This window comes from Falco punctatus, assembly GCF_963210335.1.
Source record: "Falco punctatus genome assembly, chromosome: 3".
Taxonomy (NCBI): Eukaryota; Metazoa; Chordata; class Aves; order Falconiformes; family Falconidae; genus Falco; species Falco punctatus.
Window position 1 is genome coordinate 75157132 of NC_137582.1, and position 16832 is coordinate 75173963.

General features: G+C 40.0%; 1 protein-coding gene across 1 annotated transcript; it reads left to right on the top strand.

Moving 5' to 3' along the window:
* Nucleotides 1-21: 21 nt before the first annotated feature.
* Nucleotides 22-15900, top strand: SDHA (succinate dehydrogenase complex flavoprotein subunit A). Its single transcript, XM_080378151.1, has 15 exons — nucleotides 22-179; nucleotides 3456-3542; nucleotides 3923-4084; nucleotides 4486-4629; nucleotides 4776-4940; nucleotides 6193-6341; nucleotides 7583-7707; nucleotides 8924-9092; nucleotides 9679-9874; nucleotides 10666-10837; nucleotides 12187-12305; nucleotides 12676-12787; nucleotides 13913-14043; nucleotides 14558-14671; nucleotides 15557-15900. Exons 1-15 carry the CDS (start codon nucleotides 114-116, stop codon nucleotides 15641-15643), a joined length of 1998 nt encoding a protein of 665 aa, XP_080234277.1. The 5' UTR covers nucleotides 22-113; the 3' UTR covers nucleotides 15644-15900.
* The last annotated feature ends 932 nt before the right edge of the window (nucleotides 15901-16832 follow it).

A 16832-nucleotide genomic window follows, 5' to 3' on the forward strand; every position in this document is an offset into this window, starting at 1 on the left:
GTGGCTCCCCCCTTCCGACACACTTGGTCTCTCCCGCCGAGCCTCGGGGTAGTGGTGCTGGTAGCGGCGCTCTCGCGCGTGCGCCCTTGTCTGCGCCTCGGGGTCCGTGCGAAATGGCGGTGGCGGTAGCGGCTTCGCGGAGCTTGGCGAAGCGCTGGCTGCGGCCGGCGGTGCGGGCGGTGAGTGGCTGCTCTCGGCCCGCTCCGCGCTGCCCTGCCCGGCCGCCGGCGCCCCGGCGGAGGGGAAAGGGCCAGGCCGCGGGGCTGGTGCGGAGACGCCCGTTGGGGAGGGAGAGGGGCCGGGGACCCCCGCGCGTCTCCTGCCCCCCCGGGGCCGCGGCGGGGGAACGCGCCTGGCCCCTTCCCGGCCCGCCCTGCCCCGCGGCGCGGCGTGCTGCGGCCCGTACTCGCTGTCTCCCCGGTGACCTTGGTGGCGAGCACCCGCCTGGCGCAGGGAGCCGCGGCTGGGCAGCGGCAGCTGCGCCGTGCGGGGCCGAGAGCCCCCTCGGCAGGCTCGGTGCCTCCGGTTCTTTTTTGGAAACGGGGCCGGCCCTGCTGCTGGGCCCCGGGGCAGGCAGCTGGGCGGTAACGGGCTGTGGGCACGGCCGGGCCGCGGGAAGCCAGCGCCGTAGCCTCAGGCCGTGAGCGGGCTCCCTGAGGGGCGGAGGGCGGCAGCGGGTGGCGGCAGTGCTGGGGCCAGGCAGGTGGAGCGCCTTGCAGCCCCGGCGTCGGGGCAGAAAGTTGGCTCCTTGTGGACCTGCGTGTGAAGCTGGTGTTATGTCTGCATGTGGCTCACATCTGGCTAGCAGCTGCTTCCAGCATGTGCGTCTTAAATGTGTGAAAGTGTTGTTTTAGCTGATCTGTAAGCAGTCCTTACTGAAGGCTTGGATTTTTCCCTGGTGAAGGGGGAGTTTCAGTTTCTTTCCACTGTTCTCGCGGTCCGTATGGTCCATTGTGTCCATAATGAGTTTGGGATTACAAACGATAAACGTGTGGAAAAAGGACCCTGTAAATGCAGCTGTAGTTGTCCCTGTCTTACAAAGCAAGCACAGAAAAGATGAACTATTGAGAGGGAGAAAGGCTTAAAGTGCCATCATGTTGTAGATGGCAGTGAACAAGCCCTGACTGGACCTTAAATTTCTTGAGGGCTGTGATGTTCCTGGTAGCACAACAGTTCCGGATTAGTGTGATCAGTGTTTTCTCAAATCTAGTGTAACATTTTTTCTGCTTTGTGGACTTTTGTTCGGACTCATTCTGAACAAAATTTAGTGGCAGCAGAAATTCTTCCGCATAGCTTTAACAAAAAAGCCTGTGTGGATGGGAATAGCTGTTCCGGAAACTGTTACGTGGAAGCTTAGATATTAAAAGAAAAACAATCTGCTAAACAGTGAGGTGGTGTGGGTTTGTTTTTTTTTAGATTATTTCCAGAGTCCTGTGATGCAAAATATATTTGATAACTTTTTATAGCGCCTTTGGAAAATAAGTTTTTTTAGACTGAAATTAGTTGCACAGCATTGTGGTAGAATTCTGACTGGAGATTGCAGCAGCAGATTGTTTAATCTGAGGGGAGGAAAAAAGTAGGTCAATTTCTTTTGGGGCTTTAGGGCATAACCACAGTTTATAGCTCTTGGGTTTTGTTTTTTTTGGTAGTGTTTTTTCCCCTCAGTCATTTACACTTTCTTTGAGCAATACTAAGTAGATACAAACCTGCTTGTTGTGTGCTGTCTTTACATACAGTAAAGATTTTCTTTGAATTGCTTTATGTAATAACCAAATGTATTGTTGCTCACCTACGAGAAATAATTTGTTGCAGTAAAAAAGTGTATTGTTGCTGGAACAACATTTTGGAAATGAGCAGTGGCAGGTATGTGCTAGAGAATGCATGGCCACTATGTTTAAAGTGTGTAGTGTCGCCTGCCATGTCAATTAGAGTTTTGCTAGCCTAACTTCAGTTGCACTCAGGCCTGTGGAAGCAATTTGGCTAGAGGGGACACTATTTTAGCTTGAGCTGTGATTGTTGGAATGCTGTTTTGCAGATAAATTGCATGTGGTACCTAGATTTCATCTGGCTGTCAGTGAGGTATCTGAGCTGATTCTGTATGGGAAATCCTAATGAACGGTGGTTAATACGGGAGTGAAGATGGGTGTGGAACTGCCCCAAAGTGTGGTAACACTGTAGGGTGGAAGGGGGAGAGTAATGCCTGGAGGAGGGTACTAGTGGAACTCCTTTATGAATAGGTGTTAAGACTGATCTTATTTAAGGATGGCTGTAAAACCCAGAAGTGTGTTAGCAAATACGATGACGCATTAGGTTCACTGTTATGCAAGAAGATAATTTGGAGAAAGTAGTATGAGAAATTACAAAGATAGGTTGAGGAAAGTGTACTGTAGTTCACTTCAGGGATGGGGCAAGAGATAGGAGGCATTTAGAAGTGGTAGGGAGGGAACGCCTGTTTGTTAGCACATTATAGGATGATCAAAGCATGGATATAACAGTTGCTGGAAAAGGCAAGTATCTCTCCAGCGCATTTCAGGATGTATTTCAAGTCAGGCACTGCTGATGTCACTGCGTGTGTCACTAGGATGACTTTGTGTTGCTGCTCTCAGCAATCATACATGTGGAATTAGGTGTATTTTTCTGATTGGGGTGAAGAAGGAATACCAGGTTCTAAGACATTGGAGATTTATATGGCGGAGACTAAAATTCTGATTGTTTTAACCTGCCAGAGCAAGGACTGGATACTGGGTAGGTTTGGGTGCTGGGTTTTTTTGTTTTGGTTTTGAACATGCCAGGGAAGAGGAAATAACTTTACAGAACAGGAAAACTGTGCCATTGTGCTTCATTTAGGGATTAATAAATGGTTCTAAGTTGGTCACTAATTAATAGAGAATGAGAACAAGAGAAATATCTCTTGACTTGCAAAGCAATGATGAGCTGGAACAGATTTTCCTACCACCTAATTTTATCTTCATAAGTCTTGACCACCTGAAGTAATTCAGTTTCTGAGGATTGCTTGACATGAGAGGCATTTTTCATTAATTCCTGTGGTTCCCATAAAGCTGTCTTCATCTTTGTTTACTTATGAAAAAAATATGCAAGACTACTACAGCATCAATTGCAAACATATTCTTCTGTCAGTGCAGCCTCAGATAGGTCTGAGAGACTAGTTAGTGCTAGTGAAGTAAATAATAGTCTGTTAGGCCATTCTCTCATCCAGTCAAAATTTTTTTGTCTTTTTTTTAATTATTATTATTTATTTTTATTCCCCTGGGTATGAATATAGGAAAGCCAGAACATCATTGCATGTAGCTCTGAAATATGTTGATACAATATTCTTATATATCTGGTATCAGTGGGAAGTAAAGGTTTGTTATAATTGTAGGGTGGCTGAGAATGCTGAGTCTCCTTTGTGGAAATATTTGTTCTACAGTAGTTGTCTTGACCTCTTTCCATAGTGGCCAGCGGCATGCCAGACTCTTGCACGTAATTTACACTTCACAGTCTATGGAAAGAAAAATGCTTCTACGAAGGTTTCTGATTCGGTATGTTTGTACTTTTTTGTATCTTAAGTAACACTAGATAATATACTTCATGCTTGAGAGACATGAAAGAACCAGGCTTTTAGTGCAATGTTGTATTCAAGTATGTAGGAGATTAAGTTGCTTGACTGCATGGGGGTTTTTAATCATAGAATCATTTAGATTAGAAAGGACCTTCAAGATCATGGAGTCCAGCTGTAATGAAAGATCATGGAGTCCAACTGTAACGATAGTTTCTACATAAGAGAGTAGGTAACAGACGCAGCATTTGCTGCAAGAGTCTCTTAAGAATGTTAAACCTATGCTGCTTATGTCTCCATGAAAATTAAGTTTGACCTAGCTTGAAATGTTTGTGATCATAACCAACAGATTTATTTCTCCAGATTTCTACACAATATCCAGTAGTGGACCATGAATTCGATGCAGTTGTTGTGGGTGCAGGAGGAGCAGGTCTGCGGGCTGCATTTGGTTTGTCAGAAGCTGGATTTAATACAGCATGTGTTACAAAGCTGTTTCCCACCAGATCTCATACTGTTGCTGCACAGGTGAGAAATGAAGTAGAACAAATGTTTAAAAAATGCATGCTGTTCAAAAGCTGGTTTGGATATGCACATGATCATCATGTTTCAAGGCCAGTCTTCCTTTATAAATATTGCATATCTAGTCAAAACTATTTTGGAGGGCACTATATGTTTAGATTCTATTCAGTGCTTTTTCACTGCATTCGGTGTAACTTTGGAATTCATTGTGTTACACAAAACAGAAGAGCCATTGTGAAACTGATAAATTGCATGGGTTTTTCATAGCCATGTTAAATCTGACTTTACTGTATTTCTTGCACAGAGGCATAAAATAAATGGTATGTGATTTTCAACAGAAATGAGGAAAACCTATTAAAACTGTACTTTAGTAGTATAATTCCAGGAAAATGGATTTTCACTTTCAGGGAGGGATCAACGCTGCTTTGGGAAACATGGAAGACGATAACTGGAGGTGGCATTTCTATGACACAGTGAAAGGGTCTGATTGGCTGGGTGACCAGGATGCCATACACTACATGACTGAGCAAGCCCCGGCTGCGGTGATAGAGGTGAGGCTCACTGGAATTGATGTCAGGTGTAAGTGTTTATAACACGGGCTAGTTTCCAAAGAGATCTTCTTACTGGGAAGATAGTAAAATAACTTGTTGGATTGTTATGCAGAAGAATTTCTAATGCTTGTATTTGGGTTCAACAGCTGGAAAATTATGGGATGCCGTTCAGCAGAACTGAAGAAGGAAAAATCTATCAGCGTGCATTTGGTGGACAGAGTCTTCAGTTTGGAAAAGGAGGACAGGCTCACAGATGCTGTTGTGTTGCAGACAGGACAGGACACTCACTGTTACATACTCTGTATGGCAGGGTAAGTAGCTGTGAGGTAAACTTGCTTTGGATTTTTATTTGCAATTAATGATGATTTTTTTTCTTCCCCCCCCTGGAGTTTGAGGGAGGGGGGGAGAGGAAAACCACCACCCCACAGAAAAAAACCCCAAACACTCAACCAAACAACAGGTACACATTTTGTATTTTGGCGTTTTAACATATGAATGAGGAGTCCAGGGGAACGACTGATAACAGTTCTGGATTTCCTTCCTTCCTGAGGTATTGTATAAGGGTGTAGTCTAGGTGATGCTTGTTCTTTATCAGGAGTACACAGAAACAGAATAAATTGAAAGATTGTAAATATAATGGCTCTTGGGAAGACAATGGGTGTTTATTAGTATGCACTGTTAGCTTTGTGCTCTGGAGTAGTTTTTCCACTGTTAATATCTTTGTGTCTGTTAACTAGACACAAAAAGAATTTATGTAACCCCCCCCCCCCCCCCCTTTTTTTTTCAAAAAATCTGACACAGCAGCATTGGGAAACTCTGAAAAGAGGAACAAGGCAGTTTTCTTTCACTCATCTTTGAACAGGGAGAAACTAGAGTTGTAAATGCGTGAAGGCCTACTGTGCATTTCTGAGCTTGCTGTATGGCAAGTAAGTGACTAGTGCTTTAGCATCTTTCCAACCAATTCTACAAACTATAATTGAAGAAAGAATGGATTCTTTTAAATTGGTAGTAAGCTACTTGAAACCTGAAATGAAGTACCTAGTAGCTAATGGTTTTTTTATTTACATAGTAGCTAGCTAATTGCTCTCCTTCAGGTTCACATATATACGCTGTTGCAATGCAAATGCTTAGTGCTGCCAAACATTGGTCTGATCCTTGAGGGCATGGAAGAATGTTTGACTTGATGCCTGCTGTTTCTGCTGTATACTAGGCTCCTGGAGATGTATTCTGCTTCTGTGTGAGAGGTTAAGTAAAACATGCTTGTACATGTATCAAGTACCGTAGCTGACTAAAGTGTTGACAAATGTATAAAAAAAAAAAAAAAAAACAGGTCTTGCTGACTAGCTATGACTCCCCAGAATTAAGTGTAAGGTAACTTGTGTCTCTTTAAGCTAGAATGGATTTATTAGTGAATTTTAATGATCTGTGAGGAAACTGGCTTCCCTGAAAGTTGATGGGGGTGGTTTTTATCTTGATACAGTCCATCTCCTTTGACAGTTTTGAAGAGAGTTTACTTTGGTTTCTGGATTTTTCTTAAAAGTTCTTTCTTCTGTTTTTCTCCAGTCCCTAAGATACGATACAAGCTACTTTGTTGAATATTTTGCCTTGGACCTCCTTATGGAGAATGGAGAATGTCGTGGTGTTATTGCCCTTTGCATAGAAGATGGCACTATACATCGTTTTAGAGCAAAGAACACTGTCATTGCCACGGGGTAATGTAATGCTTGTGATGGACAGAAACTTGAGCATGCTACTAGTTGGAAGTCTATGGGGATGACGTGTTGACATGAGAAACACAATTTATATGTTCACCCCCCTCCTTTGATCAAAAGCAACATAACTAAAATCAGTCTTTCCCTCTGAAAGAAGGCACATACTAATTTTGTGATCAAGTATAAATTTAGTATGAGGTTTAACTTTGTCATTGTTCTAGAATTCAAAGTTGGAATATGTAAGAATATATCCAAATGGTCTTAGATTTTTAAAATGTCCTGCGTAAAGCAATGTTGCAATGCTACCAACGTGTGTATATCTGTAAGGTTCTGAGTGTCCTGTAGGAAACAGCCATTTTCAAAATTCTGGAGAATCTGTTACAATAAGATACCAACATTGTAGTCTAATTGTTGCAGGATGAAATTACCAAAAGATGAGTCTAACTTAGCATTACTTGGTTGCAAAAGTTTGTATATGTTAGAATACTATATGCATTAGTCTTTTGCTGCTCATGGCTGTCTTCTATCTGTTTCAGTATGCAAAATATCTATAGCATATCTGTCAAAGAAAAAATACTTTGTTTGGTTGCCTTCATGATTTGGCTTGATTAAAGCCAGGGCTGTTTTCATACTTGTGTATTTTGAGGTGTATACAATATGTAAATTGATATTTCTTCTGAGACTTTTTCCTGAAATTGGGAGTATTGGCGGTTCTCAATAACATTCAAAGTGAATCGAGTTGTTTTTAGGCCTAAGAATTCATGTTTAATACCTGATTTTAGACAACTAAGTTTTGAAACCTAAGAATATAAAATTGGGGCCATACTGAGGATATAAATCACTGTTATAAGCTATTTTTGATAAAACTGTTGGTAATAGTTTGAAAGAAGTCTTAAGGTATTGAATTGAGAGAACTTTCTGGAGTAATTTTTTCAGGCAAAAAGGCTTCTCATACTAACTTAACTATGCTGCTTTGGAATTGTTACTCTCTTTCTTGCATCCTCTGTCACCAGCTGTTTTTCAAATGTGGTTGAGCATAAAAGGGGCAATACCTATTTTGTTTTATTTTGGTTTGACTTGGTACAGGACATGGCAAAACTTGCGCATTTTGCTTATTAATGCTCTGGTCTATTTCCACTGTTGTGGAAACAGCATAGTTGAGTGGTATATGACAGTGATGTGTTTATCATCATCATCATCATCCCTTCCTTGCTAATTCTGTTAACTTTTGTGTTCCATAGTGGGTACGGCCGCACTTACTTCAGTTGTACATCTGCTCATACTAGTACGGGTGATGGCACTGCTATGGTTACACGAGCTGGTCTTCCATGCCAGGACTTGGAATTTGTACAGTTTCACCCTACAGGTACAGAATATTAAATAACACAACATTATTTTTAATGAGTTGAACTGATTTTTTTTATTGTTTTAAAATCCACTCGAGTCAGTTTGCACTTTTCTGCAGCACTTCATTATTTGCCTGTGACAGATGTTCAGACTTGTCTGCAACTGCAGGTGAATATAAATCTGAGAGTAGTACTTATAATTTGAGAAATCTCAGCTGTTCTAATTTAAAGACCATTAGTTAACTGTTTTGAGGTGCTGTCTTTACACTAACAGGTTTTATGAATTCCAAGCTGAAACCACTTCGCCTCTTAAAATTTATGTTTCCTTTTGTCTTTAAAACATTAAAGAGTTTGACATTAGATACAGGAGCAATGGGATAGTTGGAAATGTTAGGGAATGACTTTTGTGGAAGTGGGGTAGTTGAACTAAAGCTATATATTTAGGACTCTGGTTTTATAGCACAGGATCAGTATCTAAGCTGTGAACAATGGTCACAAACTAAAAAACTTCTTTAATTTAGGTAATTAAACCCTTAGTATTAACTTGTGATGAGCGATGAAAATTTTTCAATTGTCCACTTAATTTTACAATGTTATCACAGAGATCCAATGTTAATTTGACTTAACTAAGGTTTTTCCAGTCAAAGAAGCTTCACTGCTTGTGTGATAAATCTGTAGCTTTTAACATAAGGATCAAGTGCATGAGTTGGTTAGCATTTTTGTTTTCCATGATGACCAGTGCTTAAAGGCTAATAGGTAGGCCTTCCTTCTCTAAAGGAAAACTGAGTAAGCTTGGACATTCCACACAACTTGAAGCCATCCCGTACTGCCTTAACATAGCAGAAGTGGGAACAAAAATAAGCAAACTAGCCTTGAGATAATCAGCTTCTGGCTTACTTCAAACTCTTGAACGAAGTAATTGCTGAAGGTCCACATAGTCTTTGTAAAATTCTCCTGACTTACTGATGGGTGCAGATCTCTTCCAGTTCTAATATTTTTAGATATTGTGGGTGTTCCAAATCAACTTGCTTGCCTTTTGGAAAGAGTGAAAGGAATAACAAGACTTGTTTCTAAGCAGTCCTGGAGGGCAGTTCCTAGTGGTATGATTAAGGTGGAATAAAATCCACCTCTGTGACTGATTTGCATTATTTTAAGATGACCTTGTTTGTTTAATTCTGATCATTCTGAAGCTGTCTAGATAATTATCTCATTTGATGGTATTTTCTTTCTTGGCAGGTATCTATGGGGCTGGCTGCCTTATAACGGAAGGATGTCGTGGAGAGGGAGGTATTCTAATTAACAGTCAAGGGGAAAGATTTATGGAGAGATACGCACCTGTTGCTAAGGATCTGGCTTCCAGGGATGTAGTGTCTCGTTCTATGACCATAGAAATCCGTGAAGGAAGGTTAGTTAAATACTCTTAATGAAGTTGCAGAATAAATAATTTATACTAGACTGTGTACAGTGCAATAGTTCATTTGATAAACACCTGATAATTCATGGGAGTGAGCTTTAATAACTGTTAGCTGAATTCAGCATGCAGGGCAGAAATTTTCCTTGTAAATTTCTAATGATACTGAGGGAACACAAGATGTTAGGAGCCTCCTGTCTGAATTTGGTGCATTTAGACAGTTGCTCAAAGAAGCTTTAATGTATAAGCTCATACTGCAAACAATGGAGGTAACTTAGTGCTCTGTTCTCTTGACTAACTCTTTGATTTTTACATATTTCTGCAGAGATAGTGTGGTTTAAAGTCTTAAATACTGTGAATTATTGTGAAAAGAAAGGTGGGAGGTGAAAAATAAGCTTAAATGCTGCCAGCTTCAGCAGTCTTTTCAATATACTAGATGGTCATTTTTGTCAGATAACTTTTGAAAAAAATAGGGTTTTTTTCCTGACAAATGAAATAAATTGGGTCAGAAATATTACTAGTGTTTGCAGAATTCCAGTTACGTATTTCAACTGGTGGATTGGTTGGTTTTTTTTGGTAGGGGTTGTGGTCCTGAAAAAGACCATGTATACTTGCAGTTGCACCACCTACCACCACAGCAGCTAGCAACGCGTCTCCCAGGAATTTCGGAAACAGCTATGATATTTGCTGGAGTTGATGTCACTAAAGAGCCTATTCCTGTTCTGCCTACTGTGCATTATAATATGGGAGGTATTCCTACTAACTACAAAGGACAGGTAAGTAATATACGTAACTTCTCGTATTTCTTTATCATAATAATAGGAAAACATTTTCCAGATATAAAAGCATTAATGATGATTTTTATAAATGTGAGGATGATGAATAACAATAATAATATTAAATTAATGATTTCAGAGTACTTAAAGCACACAGTCTGTTTTTTTTTTTTTTTTTTTTTTTTAATAACTTGAAAACCATGTTCCAGTCCATCTGGAGATGGGAGTTCCAAGAAAATTCTAAAATGAAGTCACTATCGTGTCTGACAACAATTCTGTTATATCAAGTTTAGGATAAAATAGTTGAACAAAGATCAAACCAGGGCTCTACTAAGTCTATAACTCAATGTATATTAACTCTCTGTGCCTCGTAATCTCTACACTGAAGCAGATTCCTCTAACTCATAATAGTTAAAGTCAATGTAATGGTGTCAGCTGTATTTTTCAGTATATCATACTTGTTATTTTTCTTAACGTAAAATTTTGCCTTAAAAATGTGCCCAGTTCAGACTTTCTCCCTGTGCTTTTTTGACTTGGTGCAAGTTGTGATGAAACAGAGCCATGTACTCCTCATAAGCATAGCTAAAGAAATCTTATGTTTTAAGGCCATCTGTATTTATGCAGTATTACTACTTACCCTTATAGAAGTAATGTATTCATGGGTTTAGAGTTGGAGAAAACTTTAAATTGCTTTGTGTCATCCTTACATGCACATGGTCTTGGCAGATAGAGGTTTGCAATATTATAAACTGTTTAAGAAATGAGTATTAATTGACTGTCTGAAATTATAGGTCATTACACATGTGAATGGTGAGGATAAAGTCGTACCTGGTTTATATGCTTGTGGGGAAGCAGCCTCTGCATCTGTCCATGGCGCAAATCGACTTGGAGCAAACTCACTTCTGGATTTAGTGGTTTTTGGTCGTGCTTGTGCCCTTACTATTGCAGAGACATGCAAGCCTGGTAAGTCTCACTTTTTCAGAGACACTTGCCTTTATGATTTAATTTCCACTCAACAAAGAGTTGCTACCCGATTCAAATTCAGAATGCTAGACATAGACTCTTATTCATTAGAAAAGGCAGAAATCTGTGTTTATGCTTTTTATAGGCATGTTCTTTGCTATGCAAATGTTCGATATTAACATTTGCTTTGTGAGTTTAAAACTTTTTAAAACTAGAATTAGGTCAATGCTATTGACAAAAACAGTTGAGACTTTTCACAAACTGACAAAACAGAATATTGAATATGGAGACTTACTTCTCTACATCCTGCATGCATTTTCTACATTCAAAAGGTAGTCTGTCTTACACTTCACATGTGTGTATGGTGGAATTTGCTGCCACCTTGTTGATTTATAAGGTAAACTGCAAATGTGAGTGATAAGTGATATATAGAATGAGACGTTAGGATTTTAATATCTATGTAGATCATCACTGCTGAATATTATTTTTAAATAATCTGGTTCAGAACAATTACTGAGCTGAGAAAACAAAACAACCCCACCCAACCCCCTGACAAAATACTGTAAGGGGCAGTTATATTGCCAGTGCAGCTGAAGTTTATAGTAGTAATCTATTTTCTCATTGCTTAATGTCCAAATTAATAAGACTGTTTTTTCAGTCTGCCTACACAAAGTGCACAGAGTGATGGTTCCTGATGGAATCAGTTTAGATCTAGCAGTTGCCTGTTGGCTCTGGCTTTGTGCAAACATATATTTGGATCTTTCTGTGGCTTCTTTGAGTTTGAAGTTGCAGGAGGGTTTTCATTAGTCTGAATGTGAAGTTACAAGTGAGATGCGGTGTGCTGGTAAGATGTTGTGTTTGATTTGTTATCCGATAACAGATGGGTTCCAGTATTAGAGGTAAGATGCAGAGCTCACACGTAACTGCCAAGCTTATCAACCGGTCCCTTAACAGATCCAAGAAAGGGCAGGAGGTCTGGAGCTGAGGAAGCAGCAAAAGTACAGGAGAAAGTGGTAGGAAGGCACAGGCTTATTCCATAGTTTAGAAGAATTTGCATCAAGTACTGTTTTTAAGGAATTAACAGTAGAATTTAGCCAGACCTATTAAGTTTCCTGAGAACTGTCACAGGAAAGAATGAGAGTCATATATTCCATTAAGAACTCTGTAATATTTAAGTGTATGGATACTATTGGTGGGAGTTCAGGGAAGTTTTATAGTTAACCTGTAAGTCAGAGGAAGAAAACTGATTGTTTTAGTCAAGTCTGACTTTTACTAGTTGCTAGTCTATGAACGTGCCAGAAACCAAAACCAAGCCCAACCTACTAAACTTACTGAAACTTTCTTACTAGGAGAGCCAGTTCCCTCCATTAAACCAAATGCTGGTGAAGAGTCAGTTGCTAATCTTGACAAATTAAGATTTGCTAATGGAACCATAAGAACTTCAGAAGTGCGACTTAACATGCAGAAGGTAAGCCTGGTGAAGCTCTCAAGTGTAAGGTGAGAGAAGCTGAAAGCAACAGGGGTTTTGGTCACTTTGTGAAGTACACTTCAAGATTTGCCTTGCAGAAGTAAAAGCAGCGTGAGAAGACTGCTCAGCAAAGGCTGTACCAGTTTCATTAGTTTCTTTTTCCTGTCGTGGTTATTCCTCTTGGGTAGTTTACCTACTGTATAATAGAGTGGGATTTTCTCTGTTTGAGGTGAGCAGGTTTTTTCCTCAGGCTGCAAACTTATTTGAAGTCAAAACAGCTCTACATCAAGCTCTGCTGGAACTAATGAAGTTACATTGGATGTTACGCATATGCAGTACGTGAAACTGATTTTGTTTTACTGTCTTGCAGGCAATGCAAAACCATGCTGCTGTATTTCGTACTGGTTCTGTACTCCAAGAAGGCTGTGAAAAACTTAGCCAAATTTATAGTGAGCTGGCTCATCTAAAGACATTTGACAGAGGTAATTTGATAGCAAAGAATACATCTTGGCCAGAGTACTTGCTGAGAAAGTGTTGTGATTTGGGTTTTTTTTTTCTTTCTTTTTTCTTCTGTAAATCTTTTTAAACTTTGGCTAAAGACTGACCATTTTGAATCTCTCAAAATATTTTTTAGAGCCCGACTAAACATTGTAATTTGCAAAGTACTTGGTCTTACTGGTCACTTTTTGCTAGCATACTCTTTCAAAGACGCAGAGACTGAAATCAGATTTAACTGTATAAGGTACTAACTGCTGTTCTCTCAGAACATAATCCAAAGTTGTTCATATACCAAGATAAACTTTGTCAGTATCTTCTGAAAAGGCCAGGGAGTTGCAAAAAGGCAGCCAGACTATTCATAGGCTGAGCACTCAGTTCTTGTTCTTTAGCTGAGCAGATAGCACTGCACACAGATATTGCCGTGCTTTGCAGCGTATCTTAGGAGAACTTGGTTAATTAAGTACAACTGATTATGTACCTTTTTTCTACTTGCATTGTTTATTTCTCTCCAACTACTGCTATTGGATGTATCTTAATGCTGAAGGTAGAGCTGGCTTTCTGGGACAGCTGTCACCAAGCATCAAGAAAAGTGTTACAGTAGCTTAAGAGTGTAGGGATCAAAAAGAAGATACATTCATGCAGGTGAACTTGGGTCCACCTTGGAGATACTTAAATGAAGAACTACCTTGTATAACTAGCAGGTTTGGTTTTCTCTCTCAGGGTGGGTTGAAAAGGATCTGCTAAGGATCTACTTAAAGAGCTACCATCTAGCCCAGATCTTGTAATCTGAAACAAGGTATGGTGACTGAATTGTAGCTATAACATAAAGCAGGTGAGAATCTATGGTGTAATTTTATCTCAGTAGTACACATGCAACAGAGACATCTGGTAGAACTACTGAATTTGTCTAAGATTCGTTATGATTTTTGGGGTATAGGAATTCTTACTGAGCGTTGCAGGCAATAGGGATTCAGTATTGCAGAGTACTGTGAGTGCGGTAGGGTAGAGTATTGGCTAGTTCGCATCTAAGTTTCAGCAATAGGACAGAAGTAAATTGAGGAATAATTTGTTTGTAGAACAACTTCCATAGTGTTTTAATATTTTACTAGGTATTGTGTGGAACACTGACTTGGTGGAGACCCTTGAACTGCAAAACCTGATGCTTTGTGCTCTACAAACCATTTATGGTGCGGAGGCTCGCAAAGAATCCCGGGGTGCTCATGCCAGAGAGGACTATAAGGTATAAATATTTTCTGTGACATGGATGTAGGATTGAATTTCCTTGTTATGTGTCCTCAGATGGATTACTTAAAAGTTTTAATTTCTTCAGAGTATAGCCTTCAGAATCTTGAGTTAAGATTAGTGTAGTATTTGTTTGGGGTCCCATCTGCTCTGTCCTCTTTTGTTATATATAAAATGATCAATACATACAACATTGCATAACAGTCTTGAGAGAAGAGTTCCATGTGTGTATCTGATTAAAGAGGTCTAAACTAGGACTATAGTAATAATAAGGTCATGAATACGTAAACAGGACTTCAAGTGGAATAGTTGTCCTATGCAGGGAGCATTACCTTAAAGTCCTTGCTAAGCCTCAGTATTTAAAATTTGACGTAGGCAGTGTTAAGATAAAACTTGCTGGCTATTAGGAAACACATTGTGTTACAGCTGTAATTAGAACACAACTAATAATGTGGTTGTAAAGTGAGTTGCAGATGTAATTTTTGGTCTACACTAACCTAATTTTTCCTTAGTTACGGATAGATGAGTTTGACTATTCTAAGCCACTCCAAGGCCAACAGCGGAAGCCATTTGAAGAGCACTGGAGAAAGCACACCCTTTCATATGTGGATATACAGTCTGGGAAGGTACGTTGAGCCTGATGCTTGAGAGTCTTTCTCACTGTCAACAGACAGCTGGTGTCATAGACTGCTCTTGATATTATGACAATACTGCAAATGATTGTCGCTGTCTGAGGTACTTCATATAGTTCAGTGTACCCAGAGCAAAAAATTGAATGTTTATTCTGTTGTTGAGCAGCAGGCGTAACTGGGAGAAGTTGCTGCTGATCTTTGGGAAGTGACTGATTTGAGTTGGAATTGTTTTTCCCCTTGCTATCAGGCTAGTTCAAAGCTTTTTCTTCTCCTCTGATGATTGTAGAACCTGTTGTTGGTGTTTAGCACAAAGTTTTTATGGTATTTCAAAGATAGAACTGAAGTCAGACCCTATAAAAATCTTGAGTGTTGTGTATTTTATCCCATTCTTTGAATCCTTTTTGTTTCCTCTTCTCCATTTCCAGCTTCCTTGAATCTAGTTTGGGGACAAGTGAGAACACTTCTTCGTGAATAGCTGCTGAGGACAGGAAGATAGGGTGACTCAGTTCAGTCTCCTGACTGATACATTGGGTTCTCTATCTTCAAGACTTTCCTAACTTAAAGAACTAGGAGCTAGCAACCTTAGCCATAACTTTATTTTTGTCAAAAAGGCCTTTTTCAAGTACTGGTCTTCTGATACTACTTCTGGTCAGGCTTTGCATTTAAGGAACTCAGTCAGTGGTAACTTGGTGGAACTTAAATGTTTCTTGTGTTGTGGGTTTTTTTTCCATTTTTCTACGGAAGGAAAAGAATAATGGAGAAATTAATGTAACATCAATGAAGTAATTCAGCTATTTGATCATTCTGGTTAGCTAGGCTGTCTTGTTTAGATACAAAAGTTTTGTTTGTATTAAAGTTCTTTGTTACCTTTTACTTTAGGTTACCCTGAAATACAGACCTGTGATCGACAGAACGTTGAATGAAGAAGACTGCTCAACTGTCCCACCTGCTATTCGCTCATACTAGTGATTTATGTTTAACTAGCAGCCCTCTCTGGGAGGGGGTTAGTGTACATAAGCATAGCACAAGCAAATCACAATAGTATTGTCGCTATCAATTAATGGAATACGTTGACTAAATGCTTCTCTAGCTTGTATTCTGTGGTGGTTTACTGTACAATTATGAAAATGGAATGCAAGACAGCTTATGCTCTTTCACCCATCTGTCAAAACTGACAGGGAAAACACAAAATGTGTCTAAATAAAGTGATCAGAAATCTTGTATTTGTAATTGTTTGAATATGCTGTTATGTATATAATCAGTGCCTTTATTTTGAATGTATAGTTCCATATTTAAGAACTAGAAATGCAGTAGCTTTAGACAAGACTGAGATGCTGAATTTTGCGAAAATGTGCCAGTAACTTTTTTCCTAAAGCTAAAATTGTAAGAATGTCATACTGTTGTTTTATTGGAGGAAACAAGATAATTCTACTCCAGCTACTTCCTCCAAAATATACCATAAACAGTATATAATCTTAATAGCTAATATCGTTGGAACTTCTGCAGCCTTTTTTGTGGCATGTTCTGTGTTTAATTCCTAGACTGTCTTTTCTCTCAGAGGAACCAAGGGGCAGTTTTGCAGAAAACTTTGAAAACTTGAACTTGGTGTGCTTTAGTGCCAAGGTGTAACTTGTAAGGCATCAGCTGAGCGGTTTCTAGCAGCATTTCTGTGAACAGCTCCCAGTTCTTGGGCGACTGAAGTGTACCTGCAGACTGCAATTGCATGAAGCACTTTGTAATTTTTGGTAATTCTTGTTTTCTAACCTGCTGAACGTTGGCTGTTGCTGGAAAAACGGAGAAGTTGGAATGTTGCCAGTGAAGGCTGGAAGGATTGAATACACCATATTTACTCTTGCAGTATTTCTTTACCTTACAGTAGGGTGTTGGGATGGGTCTGGGGGAAAGTAGCACATCGAAGCGCTACTCTTGCACGGGCAGAAAGGCAAAAAGGGGATTGTATCTTGACTTTGCCTTTTTATGGGAAAAGCCGCGAGTAATGTTTCATACGCCTTTAAAAAGAGTACAGTAATAAGCTAACACCTTCTTTCCCTTGCCTGGCAGCAGCCGTTTCCGTGCCTTCCCCGCAGCCCTTCGCGCAGAGGCGCCGGTTCTCAGGCGGGCGTGGGAAGGGCGTCCCGCTGCGCAGGCCCCGCCC